Raw genomic sequence first — 13,843 nt, forward strand, 5'->3', positions numbered from 1 at the left:
GGGGAGGGGCGACCCGGGAGCTGACAGTCCCTGGCAGACCCCCTCCCCGCCCCACGTTTAATAACACGCTTTGCAGGGAAGGTGGGGGGCAGGATCACGCTGGGGGTGTGGCTGCCCTGGCATGGCCGGTGGGGGGCCATTTACTGATGGGAGAGCAGAGGCCCAAGGTCGCCTAGCCCAGGGCAGGCTGGACTCCAGGCAGGGCCGGCCTGGGGGCAAGGGCTTGGGGCCCTGCTCAGCCAGGCTCCAGCCGACCCAGGTCCCCAGCTTCCCTGCTGGGAAAGGAAGCCATGAGGGAGTGGGGGACCACCACTGGCTATCCCTAGCTTGCCCTGTGGGGGCCCCAGGAAAGGGCTAGGAGCTTGGAGCCCTGATCCCAGCACTCATCCTGGCTCAGCGCGTAGCCTCCCTGGGGGCCGCGGGAGATGGATGGATGGGCGTGTGGACCAGCCGCGTGTGCGGCTGCGCACGTATAGCCGTGTCAGTGTGTCAGGGCACCTGTGCAGACACGGACAGGGCTCTGCGGGTCGGCACGTGGGGTCTGGGCGTCCTCCCGCCTCCCTCCACCCCCACAGACTGTAAGACAGGGAGTCCTCCTCCCCTTCCTCCAGGGGGACGCCAAGAACTGGGACTGGCTTCTGGGAGGTCGGTGGGGGGATCCTAGAGTCCCAGGAGGACCCCCCACGCCTGCACTTCACCAGTGGCCCATGACTGGCCAGCTCCTGTCCACTGTGTGCAGTAAGAGAAAGGGGACACCGGTGCCTTTGCAGGCTGGCCCCGAGCTGATTTCAGGTCCCTGGGCTCAGAAAGGGAGAGCTCGTGGGCAGAGGTAGCCTCAGCTGAGCCTGGAGATCAGGTGTAGGGATTGAGAGGGAAGGCAAGGTAAAGGCTTCCACCTAGTGGTTGCATGACCTTGGACACAGACAGCTCCAACTCGGTGGACCTCAGTCTCCTCGTCTGTAGGATGGGATGTCAGCCTCATGGCAGGGTCCTAAGACCAGTGAGCCTGGGCGCTTGGAGCCCAGGCATTCAGTAAGTGCTCAGTAAATGCCAGCGATGACCACAGCCTTAGACGGCCCAGGTCCAGGAGCCGGGGAAGTGGGGGCTTCAGCTCTGGGGAGGTTCCTCCTCCCTTCTATTGTGGCCATTCTGGGGGCTTCCATCCTCACCTGGGTCTCTGCCTGTCTTGCCTGGCCTCTGGGGCAGGAGAGACACCTGCCCTGGCCCCGGCTCCTGCTCTCTGACTCACAGGGGCGGGTGTAATAAATCAGAGGAGAAATCCCTCCATGAATTAGCTCCGTCGTCATGGCAACGCTGGCCTGCTTTGGAGTAAGATGTATTTTGATTCAGTAAAGTACAGCTGAGTTTGGGCCACGAGGTGGGGGGTGTCCAGCAGTGTCCTCCAGGGCCCCCTGAGCCCAGGACTGTCCCCATGAGCTTTACTTCCATGGTCCCCTCTGGGCACCCGGCCCCTTCCCTCCACCCCCTTCTCCAGAGTCACCCCAGGCTCAGCCAGCCCCCCACTCACCCCGCCCTGAAGGGAGCCTCCTGTGCCCACATGCACACACTTAGCAGCTGTCCTTGAGCAGAAGAGGAGCCTGTTCTGGGGGAGATGCCAGGGCAGGGGCTGGCCTCCTGCTGGTCGGGAGGGACCCACCCTTCCCTCTGATCCAGACCCTATCCAGGGAGGCCCCCTGTCCGTGGAGGCAGGCCTGAGAATGCCCTGGAGGATGCCCCTGAGCACCGAGGGTCAGCGCCCCGCCCCCCTCTCACCTTCTAATAGCCCCCTAGTAGCTCCCTTCTAGCCCGGGTTATGAACCGGATCCCAGAGTTGGGGACAGGCTCAGGATAGCAGTGAGAGGGCTGGTCAGGGGTAAGGGCTTTACCATCATAGAGTCACAGGGCTTAGGGACCTCACAGAGAGGGAGGGGGCTCCTGGGCTTTCATTCTGGCCCCGGTCCCCTCCAGCTATGCTCGCTCCTGCTTCATCCAGAGAACCCATTTCCAGGTGAAACAGCCCCCAGCCCCAGACCCTTCTCAGTTCTGGGACCTTCCTGGGTAACCACTGTCTCCCACAGGAATTGGGGTTAGCATGTCCCAAGACCTCAAGCTCCCTCCATCCAATTTCAGCCATTTTCCCCCTTGAGGAGACCATGGGTGGGGAGAGGGATGAGATGGCTTTCCTAAGGCACTCCTTCTCACATGGGGGTGGTCCCGTTCCTGAGGGAGACATCCGCCCCCACTAGCAGCTGTCACTTTCTGGACTTTGACCTCCAGCCCCCCTAGATTTCAGCCCCTGCAGGTGTGGCTGGGTGAGAAGATGGTTTCCACTCTGGCTGCCTCAGCTGGGCCTGGCTTGGGCAATCCTGGGGACATGCTGAGTGAGGGCTGGCTACCCTGGAGCTCGGAAGAGCGGGGCTCAGCATTCTGGGGTGAGAACCTCCTGAGTGTGGCCCTGGCAGGGATGCATGGGACAGTGACACCTGCGCTCCCTTCAGCTAATGGTAAGGGATGGTGGCAGGCCCCACGACATAATTCCCAGGTCCCCATGCAAAATGTAAACACAGGGCCCCTTGCTCAAAAATAAGAATTTCAGGCCAGGCGTGGTGGCTCATGCCTGTAATACTAGCACTTTGGGAGGCTGAGGCAGGCGGATCACCTGAGGTCGGGAGTTCAAGACCAGCCTGACCAACGTGGAGAAACCCCGTCTCTACTAAAAATACAAAATTAGCCGGGCGTGGTGGTTCATGCCTGTAATCCCAGCTACTCAGGAGGCCGAGACAGGAGAATTGCTTGAACCCAGGAGGTGGAGGTTGTGGTGAGCCAAGATTGAGATCGCACCATTGCACTCCAGCCTGGGCAACAAGAATGAAACTCTGTTTCCAGACAGAAAAAAAAAAAAAAAAAGAATTTCAAGATGGTGACAGGAGAGCATCCGCAGGCACGGGGTCCTTCTGAGCCAAGCACAGGCCGCACACCCATGAAGTCGCCTTGGTGGCCAGGCAGGGTGTAGGCGATGAGGAGATCGGTCCAGTCTGCTGCTGACTGAGCACCTCATCTGTGCGGGGCACTGTTTTAGCCACTGAGGATTCTTCTGTGAGCAGAACAGATGAGGGCCCTTGTCCCCTTGGTGCTGGTAGTTGAATGATGGAGATGGGTAGGAGCAAGAGCAGAAGGAGGTGGACGTGGCAGGTGGTGATGAGGCCTGCAGAGCCAAGCACAGCAGCTGCAGGGCGGGCAGGGTCACCACTTCAGATGCGGAGGGCATGCTGAGTGAGCAGCCTGTGGGTAAGGACCTGAAAAACATGAGAGAGGCTGTGGGGTTAACTAGGGAAGAGGAGCCCGCACGTGCACATAGGGCATGTGGAAAGGCCCTGGGCTGGGTAGACTATATGCTGGAGGAATGTCTGGAGGCCTGTGTAGCTACAGCAGTAATGGCAGAAGTAATGAGAACTGAGAGCAAAACAGGAGCCCCACGCACGGCCGCTGTCCAATCTCAGCCTCCCCTCCCAGCACGGCCACTGTCCAGTGTCGGCCTCCCCTCCCAGCACGGCCGCTGTCCAATCTCAGCCTCCCCTCCCAGCACAGCCACTGTCCAGTGTCGGCCTCCCCTCCCAGCACGGCCACTGTCCATTGTCGGCCTCCCCTCCCAGTGAGACCAGTGCTGCCGGGGGGGGTCTTCAGGAGAGGAGTGGCTGGATCTGACTCATGTTCTCTCTCCTCTTTTTTTTTTTTTGAGACAGGGTCTTGCTCTGTCACCCAGGAGGTTGGAATGCAATGGTGTGATCCCGGCTCAGTGTAGCTTCAACCTCCTGGGCTCAGTCGATCCTCCCGCCTCAGCCTCCCTAGTAGCAGGGACCACAGGCACATGCCTCCATGCCCAGCTAATTTTTTTTCCTTTATTTTTTGTAGAGACAGGGGCTTGCTATGATAGCCAGGCTGGTCTTGAACTCGTGGCCACAAGTCATCCTCCCACCTCAGCCTCCCAAAGTGCTGGGGTTACAGGCATGAGCCACGGCACAGAGCCTGACTCATGTTTTCCCAGGGACTCCCAACTGGGGTGGGTGTGGAGGTTGGACCAAGGGATGTGGGAGGACCTTAGCAACACCAGTGAGGAGGGGATGGCACTAATCCTGCCAGAGATGCCAGCCTGGACCAGGTCAGTGACAGTGGCCGCAGGGAGAAGGGCTAGGGTTCCAAGTATGCTCTGGGGATGTCTGAGAGGCAGAGCTGACAGACAAGCTATAGGTGTACAGGAAAGGCCCCAGGGCTGGCTCCAAGGTTTTGGCCTGGGCCATGGTCAGGAAGGGTGGCACTGCCACTAACCAAGAGGGACACTGGCGCCAGCAGTGTCTGAGCAGTGGGGGAGGGGCCGGTGAAGCTGGAGACACCTTTGCTTGCCAGGAGAAACCCCTGGCTGGAGAAAGGTGGGGGTGGGATTCCTGTACAGCTAATATTAGTAATCGCCACGCACCAAGTCCTGACTTGTGCCAGGCCCTGCACGCTTTATGTTTGGAAATGCTCTCACACCTCTGGGAGGCCCTGTTAGCACCCGCGGCTCCAGCTCAGGGAGGGCGCTGGCAGCCAAGGCCACAGGCTGGTGAGTGGCAGAGCAGAGATTCGAATTCACAGCTGTCTGGCTCCCTCGGCCAGCCTCGTGGGTCATCAGGGGACCTGTGCCCTGCGTCCAGTGGCTGGGACCGAGGCCGGGGCAGCAGGGGCTGCTGTGGGTCACTGTGTAAGCCCTGCAGCCAGCCCTGTGCCTCGACTCCCTCAACTCCCCTGCCCTCAGCTCCCGCCCCCACCCCGTCCTGGGCCTGGACAAAGGGGCTTCTGTCCTGCCAGCTCCCCTCTCAGAGTGACTGACCCACAAATGGGTTATGTAACCACGGCCCAGATAGGCGGGGGTTTGGCCCAAGTCTGCCTGGACTAGTGCCCACTGGGAGGGCATCGGTGGGCTTCCCTCCTCTGGCAGCCAGCTGGGGGAGGCCAGGATGTGGAGGGCCCCAGGAGGACACTGGGGCCCTGAAGGCAGGGCATGGGCCCCTCTGGCCTCAGGTGCTCCAAGTCCCTGGGGAGGAGGCGGCTGTTCGCGTGAGGTCGCTCAGAGGTGCCAGCCCACTCGCCCGCCTCCCACTTCTGCTCATCCACACTGGCTGTGGCCCAGGGCTGGCAGTGGGGGTGCTGCATGGTGGAGACGCAGATCCTCCCCCAGAGATACCCCCATTTCCGGGTGTTCCAGCCTCCCTGGCCACCCCCGGCCCCATCTGGATCCTTCTGAGAGACAGATTGGGCCGGCTCTCTCCCTCCCACATTGGCAGGTGCCCAGCCAGTGTCCCAAGGGAGGGGTATGCATGCACATGTGTGTGCTGGTGTGGGTGCACAGCTTTGCCTCCTATCCCCAGGTGGGGACAAGGACCCCAGGCCGGAGTCCTTAGTACTGTGAACCCCCACATCTCGGCAATGGGACACCAACTCCCGAGCAGCTGGCACCTGGGGCAGGGTGCGGGGCACAGCTGAATGCATGAGTGCACAAGCGGACGAGTGAGTGTCTGCAGACTGAGAGCCTAGCAGCTTTGTGCCTGCCGGGGAGATGGCTGGCAGCCTCTCCCTGCCCTCAGGCCACCTGGAGGGGCTAGCACAGCCTCCCCTCACCAAGTCTCCTTCCATCCCCAGAGCTCCTGGGCTCCACCAAGAAGATCAATGTCAACTTCCAGGACCCAGATGGGTGAGTTCTGAGCCAGGCGGTGCCCACCTGGAAGGGAGGATGGCTCCTAGGGAGGGCAGGGTGCCCGGGAGGCCGGGGCGCCGGGGCCTCTGCTGTATGTGTCCTCTGCCCATGCTAGCTTCTCGGCTCTGCACCACGCGGCCCTGAACGGCAACACGGAATTGATCAGCCTGCTGCTGGAGGCCCAGGCTGCTGTGGACATCAAGGACAACAAAGGCAAGACTGGTCCAGGGGCCTCCAGTGGGGGCAGGGGTGGGGGAAGTGAGGGGGGGCTCCCCGGGGCCTGCATGGGTCCTTGGCTGAGGTCTCAGCCCAGGGTCTTAGTCCGATTTCAGGCAGGTCCTCCTGGGATCAGGGTCCTGGAGGCCAAGGGTGGGCTTGGAGTCAGGGGTCAGCTCCCAGCAACCCCCAAACCCACAGGGTTGGCCTCGGGGGTCAAAGGTCAGCTCCCAGCATTCCCCCCACCTCCCAGAGTTGGGCTTGGGGTCAGGAGTCGGCTCCTAGCACCCTCCTACCCCCTAAGTTTGGCCTTGGGGTCAGGGGTCAGGTCCCAGCACTCCCCTATCCCCCAGGTTGGACTTGCGGTCAGTGGTCAGCTCCCAGCATCCCCCACGCCTTAGGGTTGGGCTTGGGGTCAGGGGTCAGGTCCCAGCAGCCCCCATCCTCCAGAGTTGGGTTTGGGGTCAAGGGTCAGCTTTCAGCATCCCCCCGCCCCCCAGGCATGCGGCCGCTGCACTATGCAGCCTGGCAGGGCCGGAAGGAGCCCATGAAGCTGGTGCTGAAGGCAGGCTCGGCCGTGAACGTCCCGTCTGATGAGGGCCACATCCCCCTGCACCTGGCAGCCCAGCACGGTCACTATGATGTGGTGAGGCCTGAGCGGGGGCGGGGGCAGGGGCAGGGCAGCCCGGGCAGGGCAGCGCGGCCTGAGGATGTGCGGGCCTGACTGCGCCCTTGGCCCCCAGTCTGAGATGCTGCTACAGCACCAGTCTAACCCGTGCATGGTGGACAACTCGGGGAAGACGCCCCTGGACCTGGCCTGCGAGTTCGGCCGCGTTGGGGTGAGTCTCCCGTGGAGCCCCGTGGGGTGGGGCTGGGGAGCCCCACATCAGGGCCCCCCTACACTGATCCCTCCTTCAAGGTGGTCCAGCTGCTCCTCAGCAGCAACATGTGTGCGGCGCTGCTGGAGCCCCGGCCAGGAGATGCCACCGACCCCAACGGCACCAGCCCTTTGCACCTTGCAGCCAAGAATGGCCACATCGACATCATCAGGTAGAGCCGGTGGCAGGGAGGGCCTCAGCCAGGGTTCAGCAGCAGCCTGGGGCTCAGGGCACCGGCTTCTGGCTTGGGGATAGGGCAAGAGCAGGCAGGGTCCCAGGTCCCTGGTCAGGCCTCTGGCATGGCCTCCAGGGCTCATGTACAGTATGAGCTGGAGGGGCTGGGAAAGGGGCTTCTGTGACTTCTCTGTCCCGGCCCTGTTGCTCCTGGGTGCGCTCGAGGAGGTGCTGAACTTCCCTGAGCCTCACTTTCCCATCCAAAAGTGGGGCTCACAGCAGCGCCTACGCTAGCATCAGACAAGATAACAGCTGGGAAGTCTTAGCACAGGGAAGGCCCTTCAGTAGCTCTCACTGTGGGCCGGGCGCAGCGGCTGACACCTGTGATCCCAGCACTTTGGGAGGCCAAGGAGGGAGGATTGCTTGAGACCAGGAGTTTGAGACCAGCCTGGGCAACATAGCAAGACCTGGTTTTTACAAAAAATAAAGGCAAAAACAAACAAACAAAAAAGCTGGAAATAGGCGTGCATGTCTGTAATCCCAGCTACTCTGGAGGCTGAGGCAGGAGGATTGCTTGAGGCCAAGAGTTTGAGGCTGCAGTAAGCCATGACTGCACCACTGTACTCTAGCCTGGGTGACAGAGTGAGACCCTGTCTTAGAAAAAGCAGACTGGACTCAGTGGTTCACGCCTGTAATCCCAGCACTTTGGGAGGCCGAGGCGGGTGAATCACCTGAGGTCAGAAGTTTGTGTCCAACTTAGCCAAAATGGTGGAAACCCCATCTCTACTAAAAATACAAAATTAGCTGGGCGTGGTGGCAGGTGCCTGTAATCCCAGCTACTCCAGAGGCTGAGGCAGGAGAGTCGCTTGAATCCAAGAGGTGGAAGTTGCAGTGAACCGAGATCGCACCATGGCATTCCAGCCTGGTCAACAAGGGTGAAACTCCGTCTCAAAAAAAAAAAAAACAGTACAAGAAAAAGCGCTCAGCACTCAGTGAATGTCAGAGACACGGGGCAGGGCTAGACGGTCCTCAGCCCCCAACCAGACTGCTGGGGTACCTGGAAATGGAGGCCTGGCTTGGGGGTGCTGGGGCCGGCCTCCTGCTGGAAGGCCCCGCCTGTCCACCTTGCCTTCCCGCCAGGCTCCTCCTCCAAGCCGGCATCGACATTAACCGCCAGACCAAGTCCGGCACGGCCCTGCACGAGGCTGCGCTCTGCGGGAAGACAGAGGTGGTGCGGCTGCTGCTGGATGTGAGTGTGAGGGCCGGGGTGCTGGGCCCAGTGAGCTGTAGGGGCTCCTGACAGGGCCTCACCTCTCACATGTGCAGAGCGGGATCAATGCCCACGTGAGGAACACCTACAGCCAGACAGCCCTGGACATCGTGCACCAGTTCACCACGTCCCAGGCCAGCAGGGAGATCAAGCAGCTGTTGCGAGGTGGGCCCAGGCAGGGCAGAGGGGCAGTGGCTGGGGCTGGGGCTGGGCCAGATCAGCCCGCAGGACTTGGGGGGCCCCCTCCTGTATCCCCAGAGGCCTCAGCGGCCCTGCAGGTTCGGGCAACCAAGGATTATTGCAACAATTATGACCTGACCAGCCTCAATGTGAAGGCGGGGGACATCATCACAGTAAGCATGGCCTCAGGGGCTGTCTCGGCAGGGAGGGGGCGGCACCTGGGCGTGTGCACCCCAGAACACCCTCCTGCCGCAACTGGGGGGCACTGGGCAGGAGACTGCGAAATGGGGCATCTCCCTGAGCGCCCCCCACCTTACTGGCCAGGTCCTCGAGCAGCATCCGGATGGCCGGTGGAAGGGCTGTATCCATGACAACCGGACGGGTAATGACCGGGTGGGCTACTTCCCGTCCTCCTTGGGCGAGGCCATCATCAAGCGAGCAGGCAAGTTCCACCCCACCCTGGGGGGCAGGCAGGGGCTGCGCACCTTGGGCTTGGGGACTGGAAGCAGCGAGCAGGCTAAGGGTGTGGGGGCCCAGCAGGGCTGGGTTTCTGGGTGCCAATGTGGGGTTGAGTGGGGAGCATCAGGGTGGCCCAGCGGCCATCTCCTCATCCATTTCCAACCTGTTCCTTTGTGCGTTCCACCAAGCACTGTGTGCCACCACGTCTGGTTCTGAACTGGCCACCAGGACAGATGGGGACCCAACTCCCAAGGAGCTCGCCCTGGGGCAGGAGGGGGCAGGGGACAATGAAGTAAACATGACAGGACATGCACTTACCAGTGACCCGGAGCACAGGAAGGGCCTGCTTGAGATGAGGCAGTCAGAGGAGGCCAGAGAATGCCCTGAGAGACTGGTGGGTTCCAGGTGGCAGGAGCTGTGCGTTAAAAGGGGACGAGGCCAGGCGTGGTAGCTCACGCTTGTCATCCCAGCACTTTGGGAGGCCAAGGTGAGAGGACTGTTTGAGCCCGGGAGTTCGAGATCAGCCTGGACAACATAGTGAGATTCCATCTCTACAAAACATAAAATTAGCCAAGCACGGTGGTGTGCGCCTATGGCCCCAGCGACTTGGGAGGCTGAGGTGGGAGGTTTGCTTGAGCCTGGGAAGTGGAGGCTACAGTGAGCCAAGATTGCACCAGCCTGAGGGACAGAGCGAGACTATGTCTCAAAATAATAATGATAACAACAAAGGCACTCAAGTGTCTGCTCTTGGTGAAGAAAAAAGGGAAAAACCAAAGGCGCTGAGGCAGGCAAGAGCTGGGCACATCTGAGGAACAGGAGGCTGAGGAGAGGGACTGGGCCAGGGACCCAGGCTGTGAAGCCCCACGTGGCGACTCTGAGGGACCAGGGGCCCGTTTACTCCTGACGGAGGGCATGGAGGTGGACAAGCAGGGCCAGCCCCGGTCATGGCCATCTAGCTCCCGAGTGGGAGCCTTGGCTCCAGCTTGTGGGGGCTTCTTGCCTGCCCCCCACTCCCCAGTACAGAGATGTTCACACCATCCAGCAGTCTCTGGCCCCTGCCTGCAGGACCCCAGGGCCACCAGCAGGATGCCTAGGCTTGGCTGCCTCTGCCTCTCTCCTGCTCTAAACGTCTGGCGGGGGAGGGGTCTTCCTCGGGGCTCTCAGCTCCCTGGAGACAACAGCAGGCAGAGAGGACCCCCTTGCTGTGGCCGCCTGGCCTCTGCCCCACCTCCCCTGTGTCAGCACCCGCCCTCGCTGGCCCAGGTCTCAGGAGGCTGTGCTCGACCTACAGGTTCCCGAGCAGGCGCTGAGCCAAGCCTGCCCCAGGGAAGCAGCTCATCGGGACCTTCTGCACCCCCAGAGGAGATCTGGGTGCTGAGGAAGCCTTTTGCAGGTAAGCCGGGTCCCTGAAGGGCAGAGGTGGCAGGACTTCCACAAGGCACCACTGTGGGGCCAGGCAGGGGCCAGCACTGGCCTCATCTTGCTCTCTCACACTGGCAGGTGGGGACCGAAGCGGCAGCATTAGCGGTGTGGCTGGCAGCCGGGGCAGCGGGGGCCACACCCTACACGCGGGCTCTGAGGGTATCAAGGTAGGTGGGGTGGTGGTCGGGGCTAGGTTGGCCAGGGCTGGGAGCAGGCAACAAGCCGGTGTTTCTGGGTTGCAGCTCCTGGCAACGGTGCTTTCCCAGAAGTCCGTCTCTGAGTCCAGCGCAGGGGACAGCACCGCCAAGCCTCCAGAAGGCTCTGCAGGTAAGAGCAAGGATGCTGCCGCACAGCCCGACAGAGGAAAGCAGCCCGACAGCTCTTGTCCCCCACCCACTCTCGTCCTCAGGTGCGGCCCGGTCCCAGCCTCCAGTGGCCCATGCCGGGCAGGTCTATGGGGAGCAGCCGCCCAAGAAGCTGGAGCCAGCATCGGAGGGCAAGGTACAGGGCTTGGGGGTGCTCCCAGTGTGGGCTCCGGGGAGAGGCTGTAAGGCCGATGGACTGATGGGTGCCTACACAGCCTGCCTGGCCTGGCTGCGGTGGGGTCGGGGGCACTGCCAGGCCAGACCCTCTCCTCTGTCTGTCAGTCTGTGTGTGTTGTGTGTGTCTGCCTGCGTGTATGGGTGTCGTTGTTGTAAAGGCTGTGCGTGTGGGCCAACCTCTGCCTCCATGTGTGCACGTGTGTGTGCGGGATGCGTGTGTGATGGTGTGACTGCGAGCCGGGCACGCGTGTCTGTGTACAGGTGGAAGGGGCTGGGTATGAGACGGTGCAGTGCGTGCACGGGCGCGGCGCGTGGTGTGTGAGTGCGCCTGCGTGCTGGGGAGGCATAAGCTGCTGGCTGAGTCCCGCACGGTGGAGGAGGCAAGGTGCCCCTGCCTGTGGGCACAGAGCCTACCTTCTGGTCCAGCCCGAGGCCCCCTTCCCGGAGCTCCTTCCCAAGGGGCCACACCACCTGCCTCCCCAAGATGGCACGGGGCGTCCGTGGCGCAGGAGCAGGGAACAGTCAGGGAGGCATGCGGTGGACAGCAGCAGCCCCCCCGCCCCCCAGTGGAGACCCCAGAAGGCGGAAGGGTGGAGGATGCTCCAGGAGGCGCCTCAGGGACGGTGGACTGAGGATCATTCACGGGCCAGGCTCACCGGGGCCTGCTGCAGATGGAGCAGCGGACAGCGGACACAGCGGCTGCACGTCTGGCCGGCCAAGCAGAGAAGGAGGCGCTGTGGTGGCAGGGCACAGCCGGGCAGGCGAGCCTGCAGTGGGTGCCTTGTGTCTTCCAGAGCGCCGAGGCCGTGAGCCAATGGCTCACCGCGTTCCAGCTGCAGCTCTACGCCCCCAACTTCATCAGCGCTGGCTACGACCTGCCCACCATCAGCCGCATGACCCCCGAGGTGAGCTTTCCACACGCCGCCGGTGCCAGCTGCGTCCCACAGACGGGCCCAGCCCCCAGCTGACAAGCCTCCCCTCTGCCTAGGACCTCACGGCCATTGGTGTCACCAAGCCGGGCCACCGGAAGAAGATTGTGGCAGAGATCAGCGGCCTAAGCATCCCCGACTGGCTGCCTGAGCACAAACCCGTAAGGCCACCTGCACCCCAGGGGCTGGGCCCAGGACGGGCAGACAGACAGACAGCCTGCCTCCCTGGCCACAGCCCCCACCCACCCTCAGGGTCTTGAGGGAGAGGAGAGTGAAGGATGTCCTGCTAGCAAGGAGCCTCGCAGTCAGCCCCTATTCTGTCACTGGGGCAGAGGCGAGGTGATGCTGTCCAGGGGCCATCGGAGCTGAGGGAGCCTGAAGCCAGGAGAGTCTCCTCCCCACGTCCACACTCTCACCAGGACTCCCTGCACATGCAAGCTGCCCCACAGAGACCCCCAGCCACCAGGCCTCCAAGCACTGCCACTCACATGCAGACTGCAGGGGCTGTGCTCACACGCACCCAGGCACGTGCCAGCCCCTGCACAGCAGGCGTGCATGCAATACCCCGCAGGTGCCCACCAACTTCGTGCGTGCACACGCGCTCTACCGCACGTGTGGCCCTCACCAATAGCTGACACCCCATTTTTGGTGATACCTGCACATGCCATGGCCAGTGGTCATTAACAGGGAGGTGCCGTGGTCAAGCCTGTAATCCCAGCACTTTGGGAGGCCGAGGAGGGTGGATCACGAGGTCAAGAGATCGTGACCATCCTGGCTAACACAGTGAAACCCCGTCTCTACTAAAAATACCAAAATTTGGCCATGCGTGGTGGCGGGCGCCTGTAGTCCCAGCTACTCGGGAGGCTGAGGCAGGAGAATGGCGTAAACCCGGGAGGTGGAGCTTGCAGTGAGCCAAGATCGTGCCACCGCACTACAGCCTGGGTGACAGAGCGAGACTCTGTCTCAAAACACAAAACAAAACAAAAAGGGAGGTGCCTGTGCAGCGGGATGGTTCTGGGCCTGAAGAAGGTGGGCCCAGGCCTAGCCCAACCCAAGTAGACTCTCTGGGTCTCACACTGAGTTCTGGGCTCCCAATGGGAGAGGCGATTGGTGGCTGTCCAGGGCCACCTGGCGTGTGGGTCTGCACTCACCCTGCCTTGCCCCACTCAATTGGTGGCTCTGGGGTCCTCCTGGGGGTCAGGTCCGGGTCCTACGGGCCTTGCCGCCCACCTGGGGGTGGCTGAGTATGCAAAGAGCAGGTGCATGAGTGAATTCCAGCTGGGAGTGTGGACGCCTGGATGCCGCTCAGGGAGTGATCGGGTGTTTCTCGGTGCAGACCGATGTGGGTGTTGGCACGTGTGTGTGTTGTGGCTGTGTGGTATGTGTGTGGCCCTGTGTCTGGTGTGGGTGAGAGGTCAGAGTGTGACACGGGACGGGGTGCTGGTGCCTGTGCATGGCTGGGAGCGCAGCGTGCAAGTCATATGCGTGTTCCTGTACCAGGTGTGGCCCCGTGTGTCTGTGTCCACAACTCTGGGGTGTTTGTGTCTCCCCATGGTGCTGTACTTGTGGCTGCCTGGCCGGGTGGGAAAGTGCCTTCTTCTGCCCCCCGCGACAAGGGCGTCCTATGGACGCGGTCAGCCGTGTGTGTTCGCGTGTGCTCGATGTGTGGCATGCGGTGTCCGGTGCCTGAGCCGAGGCTCTGCCTACATTTCTGGTGCCAACACCTTGGCCTATCCGTTTGTCATTCTGTCTGTGCCCTGCTGGCCCCGTGCCTCCTCCAGCTCCAGGTAGATGGGCAGGGTGCGGGCAGCCAGCCCAGGTGGCCCCTCTGTGTCTCTGCTCTGTAGGCTAACCTGGCCGTGTGGCTGTCCATGATCGGCCTGGCCCAGTACTACAAGGTGTTGGTGGACAATGGCTACGAGAACATCGATTTCATTACCGACATCACCTGGGAGGACCTGCAGGAGATCGGCATCACCAAGCTGGGTGAGGCCCCAGCCCCAGCCCCTGCCCTCAGCTCCCAGCCCCAGCCCCAGCCCCAG

The 13,843-nt window shown here is 62.1% G+C and overlaps 1 protein-coding gene across 1 annotated transcript in view; it reads left to right on the plus strand.

Moving 5' to 3' along the window:
- Window positions 1-5,684: 5,684 nt before the first annotated feature.
- CASKIN1 (CASK interacting protein 1) overlaps window positions 5,685-13,843 on the plus strand; it is a gene marked incomplete at its 3' end in the record, with an annotated part of 9,916 nt that continues 1,757 nt past the window's right edge. The window contains exons 1-16 of the mRNA XM_011962466.1: window positions 5,685-5,728; window positions 5,847-5,944; window positions 6,448-6,593; window positions 6,691-6,786; window positions 6,867-6,997; window positions 8,140-8,248; window positions 8,326-8,434; window positions 8,528-8,622; window positions 8,774-8,891; window positions 10,200-10,301; window positions 10,409-10,497; window positions 10,573-10,657; window positions 10,740-10,831; window positions 11,667-11,777; window positions 11,861-11,962; window positions 13,649-13,787. Coding sequence (XP_011817856.1) covers window positions 6,450-6,593; window positions 6,691-6,786; window positions 6,867-6,997; window positions 8,140-8,248; window positions 8,326-8,434; window positions 8,528-8,622; window positions 8,774-8,891; window positions 10,200-10,301; window positions 10,409-10,497; window positions 10,573-10,657; window positions 10,740-10,831; window positions 11,667-11,777; window positions 11,861-11,962; window positions 13,649-13,787 — 1,522 coding nt within the window. The remainder of the gene's footprint in view (window positions 5,729-5,846; window positions 5,945-6,447; window positions 6,594-6,690; window positions 6,787-6,866; window positions 6,998-8,139; window positions 8,249-8,325; window positions 8,435-8,527; window positions 8,623-8,773; window positions 8,892-10,199; window positions 10,302-10,408; window positions 10,498-10,572; window positions 10,658-10,739; window positions 10,832-11,666; window positions 11,778-11,860; window positions 11,963-13,648; window positions 13,788-13,843) is intronic.

The sequence above is a fragment of the Colobus angolensis genome, unplaced genomic scaffold (genome assembly GCF_000951035.1).
Source record: "Colobus angolensis palliatus isolate OR3802 unplaced genomic scaffold, Cang.pa_1.0 Scaffold59, whole genome shotgun sequence".
NCBI lineage: Eukaryota > Metazoa > Chordata > Mammalia > Primates > Cercopithecidae > Colobus > Colobus angolensis.